The 19545-nt window shown below is 36.9% G+C and overlaps 5 protein-coding genes across 14 annotated transcripts in view; 2 read left to right on the top strand and 3 right to left on the bottom strand.

Moving 5' to 3' along the window:
* LOC114877682 (IQ motif and SEC7 domain-containing protein 2) overlaps positions 1-3232 on the top strand; it is a 36555-nt gene extending 33323 nt beyond the window's left edge. For 7 of the 9 annotated variants that reach the window (XM_029190581.2, XM_029190586.2, XM_029190588.2 and 4 more), the window contains 2 exons: positions 6-347; positions 614-3232. In XM_029190581.2, the coding sequence (XP_029046414.1) occupies positions 6-347; positions 614-879 (608 nt within the window). In that variant the 3' untranslated portion in view covers positions 880-3232. The remainder of the gene's footprint in view (positions 1-5; positions 348-613) is intronic. The other 2 variants (XM_029190587.2, XM_029190589.2) reach the window with 2 other exon arrangements.
* An 800-nt stretch (positions 3233-4032) lies between these two features.
* On the bottom strand, positions 4033-6792 carry LOC114877685 (puff-specific protein Bx42). Its single transcript, XM_029190595.2, has 8 exons — positions 6675-6792; positions 6204-6357; positions 5924-6091; positions 5546-5853; positions 5301-5436; positions 4986-5241; positions 4530-4911; positions 4033-4465 (listed from the first exon to the last, which is right to left on the bottom strand). The coding sequence occupies exons 1-8, from the start codon at positions 6686-6688 to the stop codon at positions 4261-4263; spliced, it is 1623 nt and encodes a 540-aa protein (XP_029046428.1). The 5' UTR covers positions 6689-6792; the 3' UTR covers positions 4033-4260.
* A 16-nt stretch (positions 6793-6808) lies between these two features.
* LOC114877686 (NAD-dependent protein deacylase Sirt4) lies at positions 6809-8048 on the bottom strand. Its single transcript, XM_029190596.2, has 4 exons — positions 7947-8048; positions 7581-7857; positions 7225-7507; positions 6809-7153 (listed from the first exon to the last, which is right to left on the bottom strand). The coding sequence occupies exons 1-4, from the start codon at positions 8002-8004 to the stop codon at positions 6809-6811; spliced, it is 963 nt and encodes a 320-aa protein (XP_029046429.1). The 5' UTR covers positions 8005-8048.
* Positions 8049-9880: 1832 nt separating this feature from the next.
* Positions 9881-19220, top strand: LOC114877655. Its single transcript, XM_029190516.2, has 4 exons — positions 9881-10440; positions 10670-10818; positions 18233-18772; positions 18842-19220. The coding sequence occupies exons 1-4, from the start codon at positions 10204-10206 to the stop codon at positions 19029-19031; spliced, it is 1116 nt and encodes a 371-aa protein (XP_029046349.2). The 5' UTR covers positions 9881-10203; the 3' UTR covers positions 19032-19220.
* On the bottom strand, positions 10923-17946 carry LOC114877656 (carbohydrate sulfotransferase 11). 2 transcript variants are annotated; one of them, XM_029190519.2, is made up of 7 exons: positions 17668-17946; positions 16142-16348; positions 13006-13262; positions 12705-12945; positions 12446-12625; positions 12208-12365; positions 10923-12136 (listed from the first exon to the last, which is right to left on the bottom strand). In XM_029190519.2, exons 2-7 carry the CDS (start codon positions 16271-16273, stop codon positions 12049-12051), a joined length of 1056 nt encoding a protein of 351 aa, XP_029046352.1. In that variant the 5' UTR covers positions 16274-16348; positions 17668-17946; the 3' UTR covers positions 10923-12048. The 2 variants fall into 2 exon arrangements, with proteins under 2 accessions (XP_029046352.1, XP_029046351.1); XM_029190518.2 differs by having other exon boundaries at positions 16142-16314; positions 17668-17944.
* Positions 19221-19545: the final 325 nt, after the last annotated feature.

Genomic DNA, 19545 nt, shown 5'->3' on the forward strand with positions numbered 1-19545 from the left:
GCCAGATTATCCGTACGGAATTAGACTCTCCCAACGTGTGGATGGAAAGGTGTTGGTCACGTTCAACGCTAGGAACGCGCACGACAGGTGCAAGTTCGTGGAGGATCTCAGGGAATCCATCAGCGAGATGGACGAGATGGAAACCTTACGGATTGAGACGGAACTGGAACGACAGAAGAGCAGTAGAAGTGCCAGAGGAGGTGCGGAGAACAGGGACTCCGGAGTGGCGGATGTCGAGATATGTCCTTGCCCGGGTTCTTGCTCGGAGAAATCAGAAACCACCGACATGGACACGCAATTGAAACGCTCTGCTCTTAGTAACTCGCTTCTGGATATACACGAGCAGTGTAAGTAGAATTGCTTGATGCTCTATGGTAGACCTTTCCATGGGAATCATTCCACGAATCATTGAGGAAAGTAGTCCAAGTCAAGTATCTATATTCCATTTAACACCCCAAATCAACCAACACCATGGAAACGAAGGTAGAGTGAAGGATCTTCGGCTTCCAGAGCCGCTCTTGGAAAGGTCTGCTTTATAGAGTCTGAATATTTTTGGTATCCTATTGATTTTTAATATCCTATGATCCTTCAATATCGATACTTTGTTATACAGTTGCCGGTGAGAAACCACAGCGACGTGGAAGCGTGGGCTCGCTAGATAGTGGTATGTCGATTTCTTTTCAATCTACATCTGCCAGCTCAATGAGCCAAGGCATTAAACATCCGGGACATCCTATACATCCAGGGGCTACAATCCCTGGTGGTGCTAAGGGACTGGCTCAGCAGCCGTCTTTTTTAGGGGGTCTATTCGCCAAACGGGAACGAAAGCTTTCGCAATCGGAGGAATCTGGCCCTTACAGTCGCACCACGGAAGTATAATATATCCTTCCGGTGCTACCTAACAAATAACAGACCAAATTGGATTCCCACAAGGGGACGCATCGCGTGTAGCTGCATATCAAACGCGTAACATGCACTTATCATACGTTTATCAAGAGAATACGTATACCTGTATATGTAACATCATAGTTTTTTATAGCATATGGACACATTTCGGAGAACCCATTTTTTATTTCAGACTATGATGTTACGTGTGGGGTATAAAAGAATCTAGAAAACGTAATTTGAACGCGAGTATAATATTGGCATTTGGCCTAGCCAAATTTTCAGCCGATGGTTCAATTGTCGTGCAGTCCCTTTGTCGGATGAAACTCCTCTTGCTTTCCTCGACACTAGGTACATTTAGAAGCTGGAAGAAAGAAAAATGTTACCGGATTAGAAATTGGCAAATGGAAAGGAGGAAAGAAGTATGGTTCGAGGTGAAGAAAAAAAATTGGAAAGCACGAAGGTAACTAATAACAAGATGTAAATTTATGGGATTGGGCCGGATCCAATCGCGATCATTCTAAGGAGAGAAAGATTTGGCAAGATGAAACGCGAAATAGCCCTTACTGGCACGTGTATAGTATTTATTAATCCCAAAAAGAAGTCGAATCGATACGTTTCCTTTCGTATGGTATTTATAATTTCCAATGGTGGTTCGATTCGCGTCGATCTGCTCTGCGTATGTAGATAATAATCGTTTCGTTCACCGCTTAGACCGGTTTTTAAGCATGTTACGGTACGTTAAGAAAGGATTATTCTTAACGCAACAAAGAATAAGGTTCTTAGAGAGTGGTTCTTGAGTAATGTCGTATTTTTTTGCAAGTATCGTCGACGTAGTTATACTTGAAACGATTGTACATAATAGGTATATAACAATAATTGTATGATTACAATGATAATTCTGTAACAAAACGTAGCCTAAGGAAACGATAAGCAATCCCTCTCAATGTTAGGTGCATGTTGATGTCTAACAACTTTTTAATATCACAGCAATGGAAGTTTGAATGTAGCAGTCTTGTAAGTATTAACATTTCAAAAGGGAGAAAGAAGAGAAAGAAATGTTTTTTTTTTTTTTTTTTTCATTGTTGCGGTACATTTGTAATCATCTGCAAGTTGTAGTTCTGCTTGTGTGTTTGAAACTTGAACAATAATTTTTCTTTTCGTTGTTTCCAAAACAGCATAATTACGTAAAAAGAAAAGTGATAGGAATTAGTTGGTTTCTCGTCTCGTAGTACGTAGACAATTTTGAAGATCACTTTAATAATGTTATAAGGATAAACACGGGTATGGAAACTCGTGAATAAAAAGAGGACAACTTGTATGCCTTATATACTGCCACAATTTTATCATTAGGGGATGAGAAACTGATTAATCACTTTATATATTAGATAGTAGAGAATTTTCAAACGCTGCGGAATTACATTGGAAAAGTGAATATCTTGTATATATCAAGCGATCGCAATACCAAGTAATAGTAATAAAATATACATATATATAATTCATTAATTTCAATTCAAAGTGACTAATCAGTGAAGTTTCATACACTGTACATTACACAATTCATTTCGGACTTTGGGAGTTTCTTTGTATTCTCATTGTAAAACACATTTTTTATAAACCATCAAATTTATTTTCATAGTTTTTTAACAATCCTGAAACGGAAGTGATCCACTTTTTTGCACTGCTGTTGGAGAGCACTCTAACATCTGTTTCCAAATTCTATTTTCTTGACTAATTTATTTGACCCTTCAGCTGCTACAAAGTTACTTAAGTAACTGCTTGTTTTATTCAGCAGAAGTCTTCGGAAAAAGATACTTGTTAACTAATAATAAATAGAATTAATAAGGGCAGCTAAGAATTCCTACATTTTACCTTTCATACTAACTCTGGCTGCTACAAAATAAGTAAAACGTTTGTTGTTCAATTGTTATAAAATTGAGAAAATACTTAATCACGTTCTTGAAATAATGAAATAAATCTCACAAGGATGAACGTCCTTCGCAGCTGAGGGATTAAAGAAAGATGATAACTGAAGCACAACTTAAACCAACTTAAAGTTGACAAAGTGTTCGCCATGAATGTACATATACTCCCAATGATCCGTAACAGTCTGTAGTCTTCAGCGTTATTAATTCTAGTCTTTCTCATCAGGAGAATTCTCCGGTATGCTGTAATATCGCGAAAGAAACAATTCCATAAACAAAAACGTCAGGTAAAACCTTGATGTAGCTCGTAAGGATGTGGATACAATAAAGAATGTGAGATCAACCATAACTTAGGATCGCGTCAATTTGCGTGACGAATAAGCAAATTTGGAATAACCAGAATAAATGTCAACTTATGGAAATGCTTCTGTGATAATCTTCTTACGAATGAAAAAAAGAAAAAGACTGATTAAGAAGACCATGTTCTATGTCGCCCTGTTTACAGAAAAGTTCACGAGAACGTAAAATCCTTATTCGTAGATACTTTCACAACTCGTCCTTGCCTGGTGATTCCTATATCGTACACGATGTGAAGACGATTTTTATAAAAAAAAAATACAATACCCACCAGTTTCCAATTTTTGGACAAAGACTATAAGAAACGTGAGTCTTTTCGATCAAATAATTGATGCTCGCGTATCCACGTTTTCCTACCCTTCAAATAAAATTAACTTAAATCTATCCAAAGTTTCTTGCACGGTCTTATATACACTGAATAAAAAATTCAATAAATCTATATTCGATGTTACATTATCGCAAAAGAAAAATAAATTACGGTTTCTAACGAGTACAAAAATAGAGATGGAAATTTTCAAAAGAACAGTTTTGGGAATTGTGAGAACAGGAACAGAAAAAGTGATTGTACGACATCGAAGCAATACAACGTTGTGAAACATAATTACAATACGCATAATTATCACGAACCTACTGTGACTAGGATTCAGTTCGATTTGACGCGATCTTCGATATAAAAAAAAAGCAACACGTGTATTAAACGTGTCAACGACTTGGTGCATTCGATAAAAATTTGATGAGAAAGTAAATCACTACGTTATTATTAAGAGGTAACAATCGTTCCCCTTTGTTAATCTAACGAACGCTGTATGCACATTGTGTTAATAAAGAACTATGAGTCTGAAACGAATAAATCAAATCAGCCTCATTCCTGTGAAATAAAATATTGTTTATTAGAGCTTTAGTGAAATATATACAATTAATGCAATTAATGCAAATAACACATTATACAGTGTACAAAGGGCTACTCCTTAATAAGTATGTAGTTACAGTTATACCCGTTATCTTAATTCGCAAAGTAACTCATACGCGTGTAGAGAAAAAGAATGTTAGAATTTGTTCTAAAATAATAAGAACGATTAAACAACTAGGAAAATTAATGTTTCCTTCGCTTATCACGATCATCTCTCCGTTGTTCATCTTTACGTTTTGTCGTGGTGGTAGTTGAACTGCTAGCACGCTTAGCTTGTTTCAAGAATTGATCCAAACCGAAAGGATCTTCTTCATCTTTCTCAAACTGTACTGGTCCAGAGCGTGTGTTTGATCTGTCAGTTCCACTGAACTCTTTGTCCGGAACGAATCTAACAGAACAAAGTAAAAAATTAAAATACACGTTACAAGCGAATATTAGAAAATTATACAGACCTATTTGTCTTGACGAGTTTCTCCAGATCATCTCCGTAGGTGTCTTTATCGATATTTTTACTAGGACGGTATATATGAGAACCAATGGAATTAGAATCTTTCCATGGTTTATCGTAAACGTTGTACTCGTCGTCGTGACCATAACCACTATCCATTCCTTTGCTAGTATTAAACAGTCGTTGATCGAACTGTGCCTCCCCGCTATTAGGAATACTTTTCGCTGGTAAACCAAGTGCTATCTGTTCGCTAATATCTCTTTCACGTTCACGTTGTAGTCTGGAACGTTTATCAGGTGCCGCACGCGCCAAATTGCGTTCACGAGCACGATCTTTGTGCCTTTCTTGCCTAAGTTGATCTCTTTCACGCGAGTCCTCTGATTTTTCTAAGTAACACATCGTTAAATTTTCAACTGCCTTAAAGTAATTAATGCAACGTGCATAAAGTTTCTATACAAACCTAATGCGGCAGATTTCAAACCAGCACGCTCTTCTCTGGCTTTTTGTGCCAGCTGTCTCAAATGGTCTTCTTTCTTTTCTTTTTCCTTTTGAGCCAATTTCTTTTCAAGCTGTGCTCGCATTTCTACCGCCTCACGAGCTTTTCTATCAGCGATATAAAGAGCTTCGGCTAACTTGGCAAAATTTTCGTTAATGTGAACTTGCTGCAATCCGCGACCGTCTGCAGCTAGACGTTTATCAAGAGGAATCGTGTAGCCCTAAAATCAGTGTTTTTTCTCAAAGTTTCGTTCAGTTACATTTGAAACAATTTACTTACCTTTGCGTTTTTCCAATTACTGATACAAGGTGGTATTTTCCATTCTTTCTGTTCCTTCACTGTAACTTTTCTCGTAGGAGAATGCATAACGGGTGCCGGAGGTGAAGGAGGTCCTCTCGGTATTTTCTTGTTAATTCTGAAATTAAAGAATCCTAAATTATTCACAACATAATAAATGTCTGTTACTCAGAACACAATTTCTTTAGTGTTAATCTGCAAAATATTTTCGTTATTACAAAACCCACTTGAATTTTGGTGGTTCTAATGGATCTACTTGAGCTTCTACCATTCTAATAACTCTCTGTTTAGCCCCAGAATTAAAAGATTGTCCTTGCTGCGAAGGTGTATATCGAATATATTGTGCAGGTGCTTGTTTCTCAGCACATCTCACTGGCATGGCTGCAGCAATTTTTGATCTTGTTATTTTTTCTAAAGCTTTTCTGGTTTTTTCTGTAAGTTCGTCAGTTTCTTCGGTAGATGGACGTTGCAGAGTAGGATCCTCTTCACTAGTTATTTCTGAGGGTAATAGATCACTTAGTTTGCTATAGACAATCTGAAAAACAATAGAAATAATATATATACCAAATGTCAGTATCTATATTCATTGTAGTTCATCAAATTACCTTGTCCTTAGAGTGGCCTTGTCTAGCAATTACATCATATTTTACTTTTCCTTGAGCATCAAGTTGTACTGCCAAAGCATTACTGGTGGATTCTTTTCCTTTCATTCCCATCCCCAATGGATATTGAGCCACATGAATTTCTGGAAATGCTCCACCATCTCCAAAATCCTAGATATTATATATGAGTCTTTATATGTTTGTTTAGAAAGTGTATTTAATACGCATAGGTAAAAACAGATAGTTTTATACAACATGAAAGAATAATGTTATTGTAACTTACTTCTGGGTTTCTGGGCACCCATCCTTTACGTTGTCCATACGGTGGAGCAGTAACAACAGCTTTGACCAAAGCTGATACAGGTCTTTGACGTAATTTTTGTTCACGCGCTTCATCTTCCCTGTCCCACACCACTTGCGAGGGTGCAGGTAACAAACTATAAGAAAGAGGTAATAATTATTATTTTAAACTACTATGGAGTAAACGTACAGTGATTATAAAAATGAAATGCACATATTTGTGAGTAAACTAACAAGATAATAAATAAAATTAAAGCATTATTATATTTCGTTTTGGTTAACAAGTACGCGTCAATTTTACCACAGCAACTACAATGCACCTGCTAAAGAAAACTATCCTTCTATTATTACTATTAATAGACAAACTCTATTAGATAATGCAGAAAGTCTGAAACTGATAGTTTTCTATACAATAAAGAAAATAAAAGCCAAATAATTATCACAAACAACTAACCTTGTCAGCGACATTTTGTTAATCTTCAAACAGTGATGCCATCTACAAACCTATATTAGAAAGTCGCTACAAGATCAGTGACTATAGTATAGTCACGTATAGTCTCGATAGCGTTGCAATTAGCTAGTTGTAGTCTAGAGGGACGCCGAGCGTGATGGAGGGAAACTCATAAAAATTCTTGAAAGAACATCACCGCATCTACCGTTTACTTTAATGTCCGCAAAATTATCTGCTCTGGTTTTACCAATATTCAATATGGCTATAGGTAATCCAGCGTTCTTGGCTTGCAATACTATGCGATAACCAGAGAATGTAGTTAATGTACTTCCTAAAACCAGTAGGGAATCTGAATGTTTCACATTGTATTTCACACTTTCTACTATTTGACGTGGTACATTATCACCGAAAAAGATGATATCAGGTTTCAGAATGCCACCACAGTTTTCACAGGATGGAACATTAAAACCATCCACTTGTTCCTGTCAAAATTTACATTCAATTGTTTTGAATTCTGACAATCATCTAGCATTTGGATTTGTCTATTGCTTACCTGTGATAGATCTACATCCCCATCAGGTCTTATCATTTGAGTAGTTACTGTCATATTTGGATTCATGTGATCAAGAATATCTTGTAGATGATACCTACATATTCTTTGGTCACAATTAAGACACATTACTTTAAATGCAGTTCCATGTAATTCAATGACTCTCCTGCTACCAGCTTTTGTATGTAAATTGTCCACATTTTGGGTAACAATGCATCTTACTTTATTTGCATTTTCTAATTCCTTTAATATCTCATGAGTAATATTTGGTTTCACAGATGAAAACCTATAATTTTAACAATTTCAAGGTACTGCAAATTGTAACTTTATCGCTGTTTTTATAAAGAATAAACTACAACCTTGGCCAACCAACATAATTTCTAGCCCAATAACGTTGTCTAATGGTTTCACTTGCACAAAAGTCTTTATATAACACAGGTCTTCTAGTACTTCTTGCATAAAGTCCAACACCTTCTGATCTATAATCAGGAATTCCACTTTCTGTAGAAATTCCTGCTCCTGTTAAGATACATATTTTATTGTGGCTATTGATGAATTCTTTTAATCTCAATACATCTGGATCTTTTACTGGTTTACATTTCGGTACAAATGAAAAATCTGAAAAGTTTGCCTTAGCTGCAAAATGATATGCATTAATATAATAAAACATAAAGTAATAATACAAATTAACAAATATTTTAAATGGTGACATTCAAATGACTTACATAATAATGTTTTCATTTTAATTGTAATTTTGTACTGCCCCGTACAAATGAAACTCATTTCTTTATTAAGAACAACATTATTTATAACAATAATATTTTAGAAAATCGTTCGTGGCGCCATCTATTTAAAAACGAATGACATTCTTTGCATACCGACATTATGCCATTCGGGGTGTCAAGGACCCCGATGCATCAGTGGTACTCTACATACCGACCTGGTATCGTTGTGGGGTTCTAAGGACCCCGAAGCATCATCGATTTTCCATACTAAAATTATATGCACTTGGGATCCTAAGGACCCCAAAGCATTATCGATTCTGCATACGAAAATTATATGCGCTTGGGATCCTAAGGACCCCAAACCATTACCGATTCTGCATACCAAAAATATACGCACTTGGGATCCTAACGACCCCAAAGCATTTTCGATTCTGCATACCAAAATTATATGCACTTGGGATCCTAAGGACCCCAAGCACTTTCGATTCTGCATACCAAAAATATACGCACTTGGGATCCTAACGACCCCAAAGCATTTTCGATTCTGCATACCAAAATTATATGCACTTGGGATCCTAAGGACCCCAAGCACTTTCGATTCTGCATGCCAAAATTATATACACTTGGGATCCTGAAGACCCCAAAGCATTTTCGATTCAGCACACCAAAATGATATGCACTTGGGATCCTCAGGACCCCAAAGCATTTTCGATTCTGAATACCAAAATGATATGCACTTGGGATCCTAAGGACCCCAAGCACTTTCGATTCTACATGCCAAAATTATATGCACTTGGGATCCTGAAGACCCCAAAGCATTTTCGATTCAGCACACCAAAATGATATGCACTTGGGATCCTAAGGACCCCAAAGCATTTTCGATTCAGCACACCAAAATGATATGCACTTGGGATCCTAAGGACCCCAAAGCATTTTCGATTCTGCATACCAAATTTATATGCACTTGGGATCCTAAGGACCCCAAGCACTTTCGATTCTGCATGCCAAAATTATATGCACTTGGGATCCTAAGGACCCCAAGCACTTTCGATTCTGCATGCCAAAATTATATACACTTGGGATCCTGAAGACCCCAAAGCATTTTCGATTCTGCATGCCAAAATTATATACACTTGGGATCCTGAAGACCCCAAAGCATTTTCGATTCTGCATACCAAAATTATATGCACTTGGGATCCTAAGGACCCCAAGCACTTTCGATTCTGCATGCCAAAATTATATGCACTTGGGATCCTAAGGACCCCAAGCACTTTCGATTCTGCATGCCAAAATTATATGCACTTGGGATCCTAAGGACCCCAAGCACTTTCGATTCTGCATGCCAAAATTATATACACTTGGGATCCTAAGGACCCCAAAGCATTACCGATTCTGCATACCAAAATTATGTGCACTTGGGATCCTGAAGGCCCCAAAGCATTTTTGATTCTGCATACCGAAGATATGCACATGGGATCCTAAGGACCCCAAAGCATTTTCGATTCTGCATACCGAAGATATGCACATGGGATCCTAAGGACCCCAAAGCATTTTCGATTCTGCATACGAATATTACATGCACTTGGGATCCTAACGATCCCAAAGCACTTTCAATTCTGCATACGAAAATTAGATGCACTTGGGATCCTAAGGACCCCAAAGCATTTTCGATTCTGCATACGAATATTATATGCACCTGGGATCCTAAGGACCCCAAAGCACTTTCGATTCTGCATACCAAATTATATGCACTTGGGATCCTAAGGACCCCGTAATTATATTCTCTTGGGGTTCTAAGGACCCTGCCGCTAAAACTTATCGGCCGTCGGTAATTGCTATGTCGATAATATACCGACCGCAGGAGTATCGTCGGTAACTCAGCTTCTAGTTTCCGCCGTTTTTGTATAGATGGCGCGGCGATCGAATGGGTGAAAACTTTTTATAGGTTGTTTAATTTTGCAAATTCTATTGTAATTAACGTTTCAATTTGTAAATCAATTGTAATATGTAAAAATATACACCCTTACCCCTTCTATATCTAAAGATAAATTGACGCGCTTTAGCGGAAAGTCGTGTACAGTTAATTTTATGTAGGATGTATAGTATTAATTTTCTTCATTTGACGATGGTCCCGCGTCCCGCGTAACATCACGGCTAGTTTGGAAGTGATTTATTATATTGTTATTAATTAGTAATTATTGACTATTAGGTTAATTATGATATTTCATCGAACATTGTGTTTGCCTTCGAAAACACAATGGACTCATTTGATGATGATATGTTTGCGCTTAGTGATGAGGAGTTACCGATACCGACATCAGCTTGTAATCCCATAGAAGAGTATTTAATGAAACAACTTTCCAGTGTACAGACTCGTATTGAGAAAACTACCAGTGATATTAAAGAAATTCAGGATACAACGAAACGTATTTTAAAATCTTTGTACAGCGAAGCTCAGTATGGAGAGAATGTAACCTCGGATTCTGATAGTGACGTGAGTCATATGATAATATCAAATATTAATAATAATACAGTAACAAGTATACATAATACAGAAAAAAGTTGAGCAAAAATTGTGAAGTCTCTATTATTGATATAACAAACTTTGAGATTAATTAGTTTACAATGTTACATGAAATTGGAATGAAAAGGAATATAAACATTGCATATAACATTCTTGCTACGTATAAAAATATATTGAATTTGGTATGCACCCTTTGTAGTTGTATACCATAGATGGAACACCAGTGGTAAAGAAGAAAAAACATAATGATCATAAGCCTGAAAGAATCTTAGTTATAAAGAATAAATGGAAACGTATTCTATCAGATCAATGGATTATTGGCATAGTACTAGAGAACAGTTCAAATGAGTAAGTACAAGTAGTGTATATGTAGGTACAAAATAAGATTTTGATTTTCTATGATTTAATGTACTTTACCATGGGTAATCAAATGAAATCAGTTTTCCATATAATTCAACTTTTCAAATCCTTTTATTTCACAAAATAATTATTGTCATTTTGTATTTCTAATTTATAAAATTATAAGGGATTAAATTTTATTACATTGTATCAGTTTATAAGCTACTTCCATCTCACAAAGAACTTTGTTTCATTTGCACAAAATCTTTTAATACTGGAAAATTGTTCCATTATAGCCTTAAGTACTGCACAGTGTGGTATATTTGTTATTAAGTTATTGTAGAAATGCTTATTTATTGTGAAAATGTAACCCTGCTTAACTTAAATACGTTTTTTATAGGATATGCAAGTGCTAAAAAATTTAAAATTCATGGATTCCTATATTCTTGTATTTGGAAGCCATAGAATTTAATGTATCTTAATAGTACAATATTGTTATATACCATATATTTCCTTGAGTCAGTACTATTACCATTTGTACAATGGTAATAAAAACTATTATAACAATATTTTATATTAACATATTTATATTTATATACACAGAAATATATACATGTAAAGTTGGAGAAAATATAAATGTATCTCATGAAATATGGAAAGATTAGGGAATCAATAAATCTTTATAAAGTGCATTATAATCTTTTGCAATTCAATTCCATCGAACAAAGAATAATTATTTTGTTTATATTCAATGGGAATACAAAGTTTTCTATTTCTCACTTTGTTTATAAACAAATGATTTTCGTTTGAGCAGTAGGGATTAACAAAGTGAGAATAATTCCTACTATAGGTTCTTATACATTAAGAAATTCATCATTGTTCATAGCTCAAGTATCAAAGCAATGAGATATTCCCAATTTCTTTTTTCATTCAATTCATTAAAAACTGCTCTTGCATCAGTTTATAACAACTTACAAATATTTTGTTAAAGTTCTCTTAAGTCCTATCATCAATTTATTAGACCGTATTTCGTTTATTAAAAAAGCAGTAGTGTCTTCGCGTACACTGTTACCCTGCACGATCGAATATGTTTTTCTCTTTGTTTTAGCCCTGAAAAGGCATTTCCTATCTAATATTTTCGTTGTAATCAACGCTACTCAAAGAGCGTCACGTAATGCGTTCAAAGAAAAATGAAATTCAGATGCTAAATGCACTTACAAACTATACGAAGTACTGCTACTATTTTTTACATATTAGTACACTGTCTTCGTCTCTCCCAAGAGCGATAAAATCGTCAGGAGAATAATCAAAAAGCACAAAGTCATACCTGAAACGAAATACCAAAGTTTGTTCGTTTCACTGTTATTTCATCTTAAGAGGAAAATTATAATTACTTACCTAAACATCTCATAGAGGTGTTTGATCTGTGATTTAGACAACTGAGTGAAGTAATTTTTTATTACATCTTTTGTTTGGACACCTCTGGTGGGATTCTTCCACTCTGGTTTAATGATGTGGCCTACGTGCGCTTGCTTTATGAGATAATCTTGGTCTTCCTTCAGAGACCATTAACATTCTTCTTAATAAAAGTTCACCTTAATCGTGTAATTCATTTTTCTTCAGAAAAGATACTTACGTGAAGTGTTTCAAATTTCGCAATCACGTCGAATCTCACTTGACACGGTGTACAGAAGTTCACCACCGGTGTCCAGTGCATGTCCAATTCATTGCCAGCTTTCCACTGACACAATAGCCATCGTACAAACTCCTCGAATAGCGGATACCTCGGACCGTGTCGTCCATTTGTTTTTGGATCCTAATTGTATTCAAAGAAGGAAGGAATAATTTCATATTATCCAAAGATCCCCTACCTGTAACCGAAGGTAGGTACATACCCTAGATCTGTAATGCCAAACGATATGAGCTCCAAGATTGCTATGGAATGTATGCGGTAAACTGTGCTCCAATTTGTCTCTGTAAGCGCTGAGCAACCTCTCGAACGGGTGTCTAACGATTAGGAAGCTGATACTGTCGTTAAGGAACCTGTTCAATTCTTCTGCCGTATGTCGAGGATACTTCTGTCTCGCCAAGGAAACTGGTACGGCTTTTGATGCCTTCAGAAATTGTGGACTGTATCTGAAATGATTGATACACCTCGATACAGGGAGGTTCTTGTTAGAAAACTCGATGTCTTACCCAGCGAGCAGATTGAAATTGTACATCCAGGAGGTAGAAGCCGCTTTGAACACGTTGCACCATATCAAATGATACTCTCTATTTACAAGGAATTCCCAGGCGTTCGGCCTATGAAGAGAGTCGTTCCCAGGTCGGTCTAATCCTTCCTCGGCACACTTCTCTGCCAGGAACTTCCTCCTAGCGTACAATCGTTTCTCCGTTTCGGCGTTTGTCTCCTCTTCCATCAATCTTTCCTCCGGCGTTAGGTTCGAATCCTCCTGTCGAAATGAATGTTCGTAAAATTAGACAAAATTTAGAAGGACGAAAACATTTAGACAGTGATAGTAATTATCGTGCACGTTCAGGTGTACTAAACGTTTCGAATCAAGAGGAAACGCTTGTAGGTTTTCAGCCGATTAAACCCGAGAGAGGAAAACCTTTAGAATTCAAAGCTCGCCTCTTTGAAGTCGTGTGTTTCTTGCCTGCTGCGTGTGCACCGACCGACCTTCTTCCACGGCATACACGCAAGGTTAATTCAATTTCCTAATTTCTGCAATTAATCGGGTACGCTCGGTGCCCGCAGTTTGTCCGTATAGTAGCTTAGAATACGCCTACTTGCCGCATTGCAGTTTAATACGCATCGTTGACCACCTTTCTTACAGGAAAAAACTCTTAACAATCGTATAATTATACGATAAAAGTTTCTCCCCATGGGATTCGAAGCCTCGCTCAAATGGAAGTTTACTTTTAATTACTAATGTCGGCTGGGAAAGATTGAAATCAGAGGGAGCTTCCCTTTATTAGTATTTCATTCTCACGAGCTTCGTTAACGTTATTTTGTTAACAAGTTATCCACTTTAATGAAACACGATGCTTCTAAAGTTCACGCTTAAATTGTAAAAACGCGAGGTATCGATTAACCGATGACCGATTCCAAGGTCCTCGGATTAAATAGAATTACAGCTTACGGGTTGCACGATTCTTTCCACTCCAGGTGAGATAAAACACGACATGCTCCTTTGTCGAAAATTCTCTTTTTATTTAATATATTTCTGATAGAAGAGGGTCGATGATATTGAAAGCGGAAATGTCGAAGGCAGAACTACCGGCTTCCGTTTATTGATTCCGCTCTAGAAGCCGAACGTCGTCGTAGACGTCGCGAAAATGGGCCAGACAGCTGGTGTAGCCAACTAAACTTCGCGATCATCCACGTGCACGTGCACCTTACGTGTTCTCCATAGATAGCATCGAATCTGATAGCCCGAAGGACATTTATTAACCCTTTGCGGTTCTAACTCTTCTGACTCACCGCACAATTTTTACTGTTTTTCTCATTGTCAGGTGTTATTTCCACTTTTATTTAGCGCCTTATGTTTATACTTAGATTATTCAATTTTCCAATCGCGAGCTTTAAGCCTTACTAAGACTGGAGATTTACGTTTTGTAAAATACATCAAGATAAGATGTATTTTACATCTTATACCACATACCGCACCCTTCTAATTACTCTACGCTTTGTATTCAAACGTGATTTCATCTTCTAAGAATCAATTTATCATCAAGTACGCATAGTTATGTTTTCCTGTGCTCAATTTATTCAGGTACCGTCAATACGATTTCACTCGATTACGCTCTTCGCGTTTACAATCGTATTCCGCATAGCCTGCGGATGTAACCGATTTTGTTTTCTTTCCTATTCGTTTCATAAGAAATTATACAAAATGATCGGTGTATTCGTTACGATGAGTAATATTTTATTCAGTGACATCATTGCAACACAGGTATTGCTCTTTCACGACGAACGTCTTGCCCTTTAAAAAGAAACCTAATGATGTTAAGTCTGGTGAACGGGGCAGATGTAACTTGGCCTCGTTAATTCCATTCGCGTAGATGTAAAAAAGCATAGGACGCATAAGGTGCGTCCTCGGTTTCGTACGGGTACTGATTGATTCCGATGGACCACGATGCGTACACATTATGTAACATATTTGCAGGCTTACGTAGGCGCTTCGTATGTAGTATCCAGTTGTATAACTTCCTTCGGTTAGAATGTTTTCCCACTGTAAACGTGGCTTCGAGTTATCCGGATCATCGCTGCGTCGCGTCGCGTCATGAAACTTGCCGTGATATTTTTTCCTCTTAAATCAACACGGATACGAAAATACTACCTTGTTACATTTTCCTTTCTTTATAACGCCTGAACGATGGGAGATTAATTCGCGTTTCCCGACGGATACGCAATCGATATCCGGTAAAACGACACCGAACGAGAAAGGGAATCGTATCGCATCGTATCGGCGAGAAATCGATCGGCAATCAACGAAGTAATTATCGAGATTTAAAGGATAATCGCAAAACACCCTTTGCATACTTAAAGGGGCGGTCAGGCAGCCATAGACACCTACATTTGTGTGCCGCATTGCGCCTGGAACTTTGCCAATCTATGCTAGCATTGCTTTACGTAAGGAGACCATTTTCAACCTCTTCTGCACAGGGGTAAAAAAAGAGTGAAATTACTTTTCTCGAATTATCGAAAGCCACAAGACAGAAGGTTTCAAATGATCTGTAAATAATCAGAATTTACAAACTACTAAATACGTTACAACAGGAAGAAGCGTTTTTATATCTATGTATACGTCCGCGAGTGTACTCTGAAGATAACCCCGGTTATCCAAACCCTTCCACGTTATCACCAGTCAAAATTCCAGCTAAAAGCCTTCAATTATCTCTCATTAATAATCCATAAAATACACGAAGACGCGTCAAACAAAGTACAACCGGAAGAGGTGTTTTTATATCTGCGCGTCCATGAGTGTCCCGGTAAAGATAGGCCACAAACTTATCCAACTACCCTTTTCACAGGCAAAATTCAAGCCCTATATCCGGTCGATAATATTCCATTCTAAAATAACATTATATAAATAAAAGATCATCCCTCGAGGATATTTCCTCGAAGGAGGACATTGTACAAAAGATCCGTCTTTCTAAAGAAGATCGTGCTTGATATTCTTCCAGAATGATTCTTCTCTAGAAAGCAGTCCACCTAATTTTTTGCTGGTCTGAATTAGAATCTTAAAACTTTTGAATAGTTGTACCCTAAATTCAAGCTTTTCTTTTCTTTCTCGAAGAACAAAAGGGGTTGAATAATCGAACTCACCTCCAACAAAAGGCCTTGTTGCGTGTTGTTGCTGGTGTCCTGACTCGATAAAGCCAACACCAATAACGTGAGGATACCAGCAGCTAGTAGCGTTCGTCGTATCACCGCGAACACGTGTCGTCGTGGGGTCATCTTCTCCCTGTGGACGATCTTCCTCCTGTACTCATAGCGAACTGAAACATTCGATGTAATATTCCTATCTTTCTCCTGGATTGCGAAAGATGATCATGGAAACAGAAAACGAACATTTGCATTGGTAATTCACTTTAGACTTTAGAAGAGGCTGACGGTAGAACGGACAGTTGGATACTTTTTTTTTCTGATCCTTAGTTTTCTCGAGATGTAATAAATGAAACTAGTAAATCTTATTTAGGAATTGTTCAAGTTCGGAACCAAGTTCGAACGGAACTCCTTCGGTAGGTACAGTTACTTTTTCGTAACGTCTAATTTTTGCAAGCGATAATTGCTCGCTGGAAACGTTAATTATACTTAGTAGAACAAACAGACGTGAAAAATGACGGTAAGAAAAATAAAATACTTGACTACCTATGTACAGTTTCGTAAGAGGTTTATCGAAGTGCATTATGCATACACGTTATAAACAGTTTCAGGAGTTGTCACGTGTTCGTTTCGTAAGGGTGTGTTTGACAAACCTGTTGAAAACCCTAAAGTGTAGCAATATTGTAGAATTAAGTTTCGTTTGAAAGCTGGAAACTATAATATAACAAAATCTTTATCCCTTTCAAAGTGATTTTCTAATGCTATTGCTAATTAGATTCGAAACTTTAGAAAAAATCAAACTGCAAGTATAATACGAGGGTGTCATCGATACGTTATCGATAGTTTTGCGAAAGTATCGGATGACTATCGATACCGATCGATATTCAGAATAATTGCGAACTGTTCGATAGAAAACTACACCTCGTGGTCAGGCACCGATAGTATCGATTCGACATCGTTCCAATCGTCAAATATCATTTTTCTTTTACGCAGTAATATTTTTAAAGAGAAAGAGATGTATGTTTGCTTATTCGACAAAAATCCAAGGCCATTGCAGAACAATACATGCAATACTCGTAAAGTGGAACAATAGATTCGAGGATCGATTGTGCTTTATCGAAAAGTTTTTATTAAAGTGCATAAAACGCTCACGCGACCAACATTTAATTGATCAATTCTGTGACACGAACAAACCTTCTACAAATAACAATGCACGTAGTTAAACATAACGTAATACAACATCTTTGTCCAGTAGGTTCAATATAAAATGAATATCATTCGATACAAAGTTTAGAAACTTTGTTTATCTGCTTATATATTATACAATCAGATAAGTCGCAATTGAACGCGGACGAAGAATATTTTAGGTACAATGCAGTCGATTGCAGTCTACTTTGTTTCCTAGGTCAATAGGTCAGAGAATACCTTTTCCTTGTTTTTTTCTTTGTAGCATATAATAAATAAATAAATTTTATTGTTTTAATATTGTATTCGTAGTAGCATCTTAAACATTTCTGTATACGTACTTGGAGCGGACATATGTGCCCCGATGTCAGGATTCAACGATGCATCTATTGCAACCCCTGCACGAAATCCCACGCTTGTCTTCGATTTGCGTTGATTCGTTTGCTGGAGTCAATCTTTGCTGAATGAACACTTTATAAATCAGTATACAATGGTCTTCGTATGGTTTTCTGTACACAAATTCATGACACATGTGACACAGTTGACCAATCGAAGAAAAAATGCGGACGCCACACGATCACGGCGGCATCCTGCAGATTACTAAAGGAGCACACACCGTTGTTCGCGTCGTCTGCTACCAACCGACTAGTACAGCCTCGCTGATTGGCTGACATTTTCGCGGGTCGATTTACCGCTGGACGTTTCTTACGCCTGCGCGGCCTATCAAAATACATGTATTATACCAGTGACTACAAATACAAAAAGACATGTCTTTTGCATTTGTAGTCACTGAACATACTTTGATGTATTTTCTTTTTATAAATTAATTTAATAAAAGTTTCTTAATTATCAGTAAGTGTTTAATTAAGTACATTTATTAAGTATGAAATTTTCATTTTGTTTCAGGACATTAAATAACATCGAATGTTACATGACCATCGATGGAGTCGAGGAAATTGGTGGCTTGTCAATGTTTTGGTGTCTGATGGATGGACCATTTTGGTACAGAACGAATAAGATTCAATCGCATAAAGAAGTTGTAGCTACGATTGTTTTTGATTTACCGAAATTTGATAAGGATTCCTTTTGTGACGCTTATGGTACGATTGCGTACGAAATCAATGAGAAGCAGTATCAAACACCGGTACCTGAGATTCGTCTTTGTGTCGAAGAAACGGTCGATAATAGTTGCGGAATAAAATTTTCGACCGACTTTAATTACAGTATTCTAGCTTTAAAAAGTGTATCGATTGAGAGAATTGTTGGTGTCAAAATCGAAGGAAATCTCGAGAGAGGAGAACGTCTTTTAGGATTCTTAGAAAAAAACTATTTCTTAGAAATCTGTGCCGATGTTTACGTAGCCAACGCAACCGGAAGCTTGATGCACTGTTTAATCGAGATACTGCCTATTGTCAATGGAGAAGCAAGGCTGAAAATCTTTTCAAGGTAAAAACAACTATTCTACGATGTTACTTTTCGTTGGAATTGCATATATAAATGCTCGTGTAATTACAGATCGGCTTATCAGATGAATATAATATTACGGCTTCTACGAGATCAATTTCCAGACATAAGTCTCCCGGATAACGATAATTCCATCTATGCAGCGATGGTTCTTGTAGAAGAATTGAAATTACATCTTAAAGATGCAAGCATCGCCGAACGGCAGATGGCGAGAATAAGAACCGATCTGCTTATCTCGTGAATACGATAAAACAGATTTCATCCAACGCGAAAGTTAATTATAAATTTTCTAATTGAAATTATTTGCATAGTAAAAAGTTATCGAAGTACATACGTGCAAATCAACCTACGCTTATTGAGATTTATCGGATAGGAACTATGTATGGATATGTATATATGTATGCGTTGTATATATTATATACAGATTATATGAATGTATTATATTAATGATATTTAATTGTTAAAATTAAATAAATCAGTACTAAGAATTTCGCACTGTTACTTCGTTCCTAGCTCCTGCTCCTAGACAATAATATCAGGATAGCATGGCACAGGTAGTAGCATCGTAATTATTGCGTTACAGTCGAAAACCGGTTTATTTACTACTACTTTTACTTGAATATCGTCATACAGGATATTCTCTGTGACTACAGATACAAAAGGACTCGACGTGCTTTTGTTCTCGAGGGGTCCCAGGCACCCCAGGTGCTTTCCTTGTATTCCTGCATCCCTTACATCCCTACATCACTTACATC

This window comes from Osmia bicornis, chromosome 8 (assembly GCF_907164935.1).
Source record: "Osmia bicornis bicornis chromosome 8, iOsmBic2.1, whole genome shotgun sequence".
NCBI lineage: Eukaryota > Metazoa > Arthropoda > Insecta > Hymenoptera > Megachilidae > Osmia > Osmia bicornis.

Bases quoted from the DNA above. Each gene is read 5' to 3' on its own strand.
- LOC114877655 (XM_029190516.2), top strand. From the start codon at position 10,204: ATGGACTCATTTGATGATGATATGTTTGCGCTTAGTGATGAGGAGTTA. The intron at 10,819-18,232 runs GTAAGTACAAGT...ATTTTGTTTCAG, and splicing joins CTAGAGAACAGTTCAAATGA to GACATTAAATAACATCGAAT. The intron at 18,773-18,841 runs GTAAAAACAACT...GTGTAATTACAG, and splicing joins AGGCTGAAAATCTTTTCAAG to ATCGGCTTATCAGATGAATA.
- LOC114877686 (XM_029190596.2), bottom strand. From the start codon at position 8,004: ATGAGTTTCATTTGTACGGGGCAGTACAAAATTACAATTAAAATGAAA. The intron at 7,508-7,580 runs GTTGTAGTTTAT...TTAAAATTATAG, and splicing joins AATTATGTTGGTTGGCCAAG to GTTTTCATCTGTGAAACCAA. The intron at 7,154-7,224 runs GTAAGCAATAGA...AAATTTTGACAG, and splicing joins GGGATGTAGATCTATCACAG to GAACAAGTGGATGGTTTTAA.
- LOC114877656 (XM_029190518.2), bottom strand. The intron at 13,263-16,141 runs GTGAGTTCGATT...TCATTTCGACAG, and splicing joins AACAAGGCCTTTTGTTGGAG to GAGGATTCGAACCTAACGCC. The intron at 12,366-12,445 runs GTAAGTATCTTT...TGGTCTCTGAAG, and splicing joins CGAAATTTGAAACACTTCAC to GAAGACCAAGATTATCTCAT.
- LOC114877685 (XM_029190595.2), bottom strand. The intron at 5,242-5,300 runs GTAAGTAAATTG...CACTGATTTTAG, and splicing joins GTAATTGGAAAAACGCAAAG to GGCTACACGATTCCTCTTGA. The intron at 4,912-4,985 runs GTTTGTATAGAA...TGTGTTACTTAG, and splicing joins TTTGAAATCTGCCGCATTAG to AAAAATCAGAGGACTCGCGT.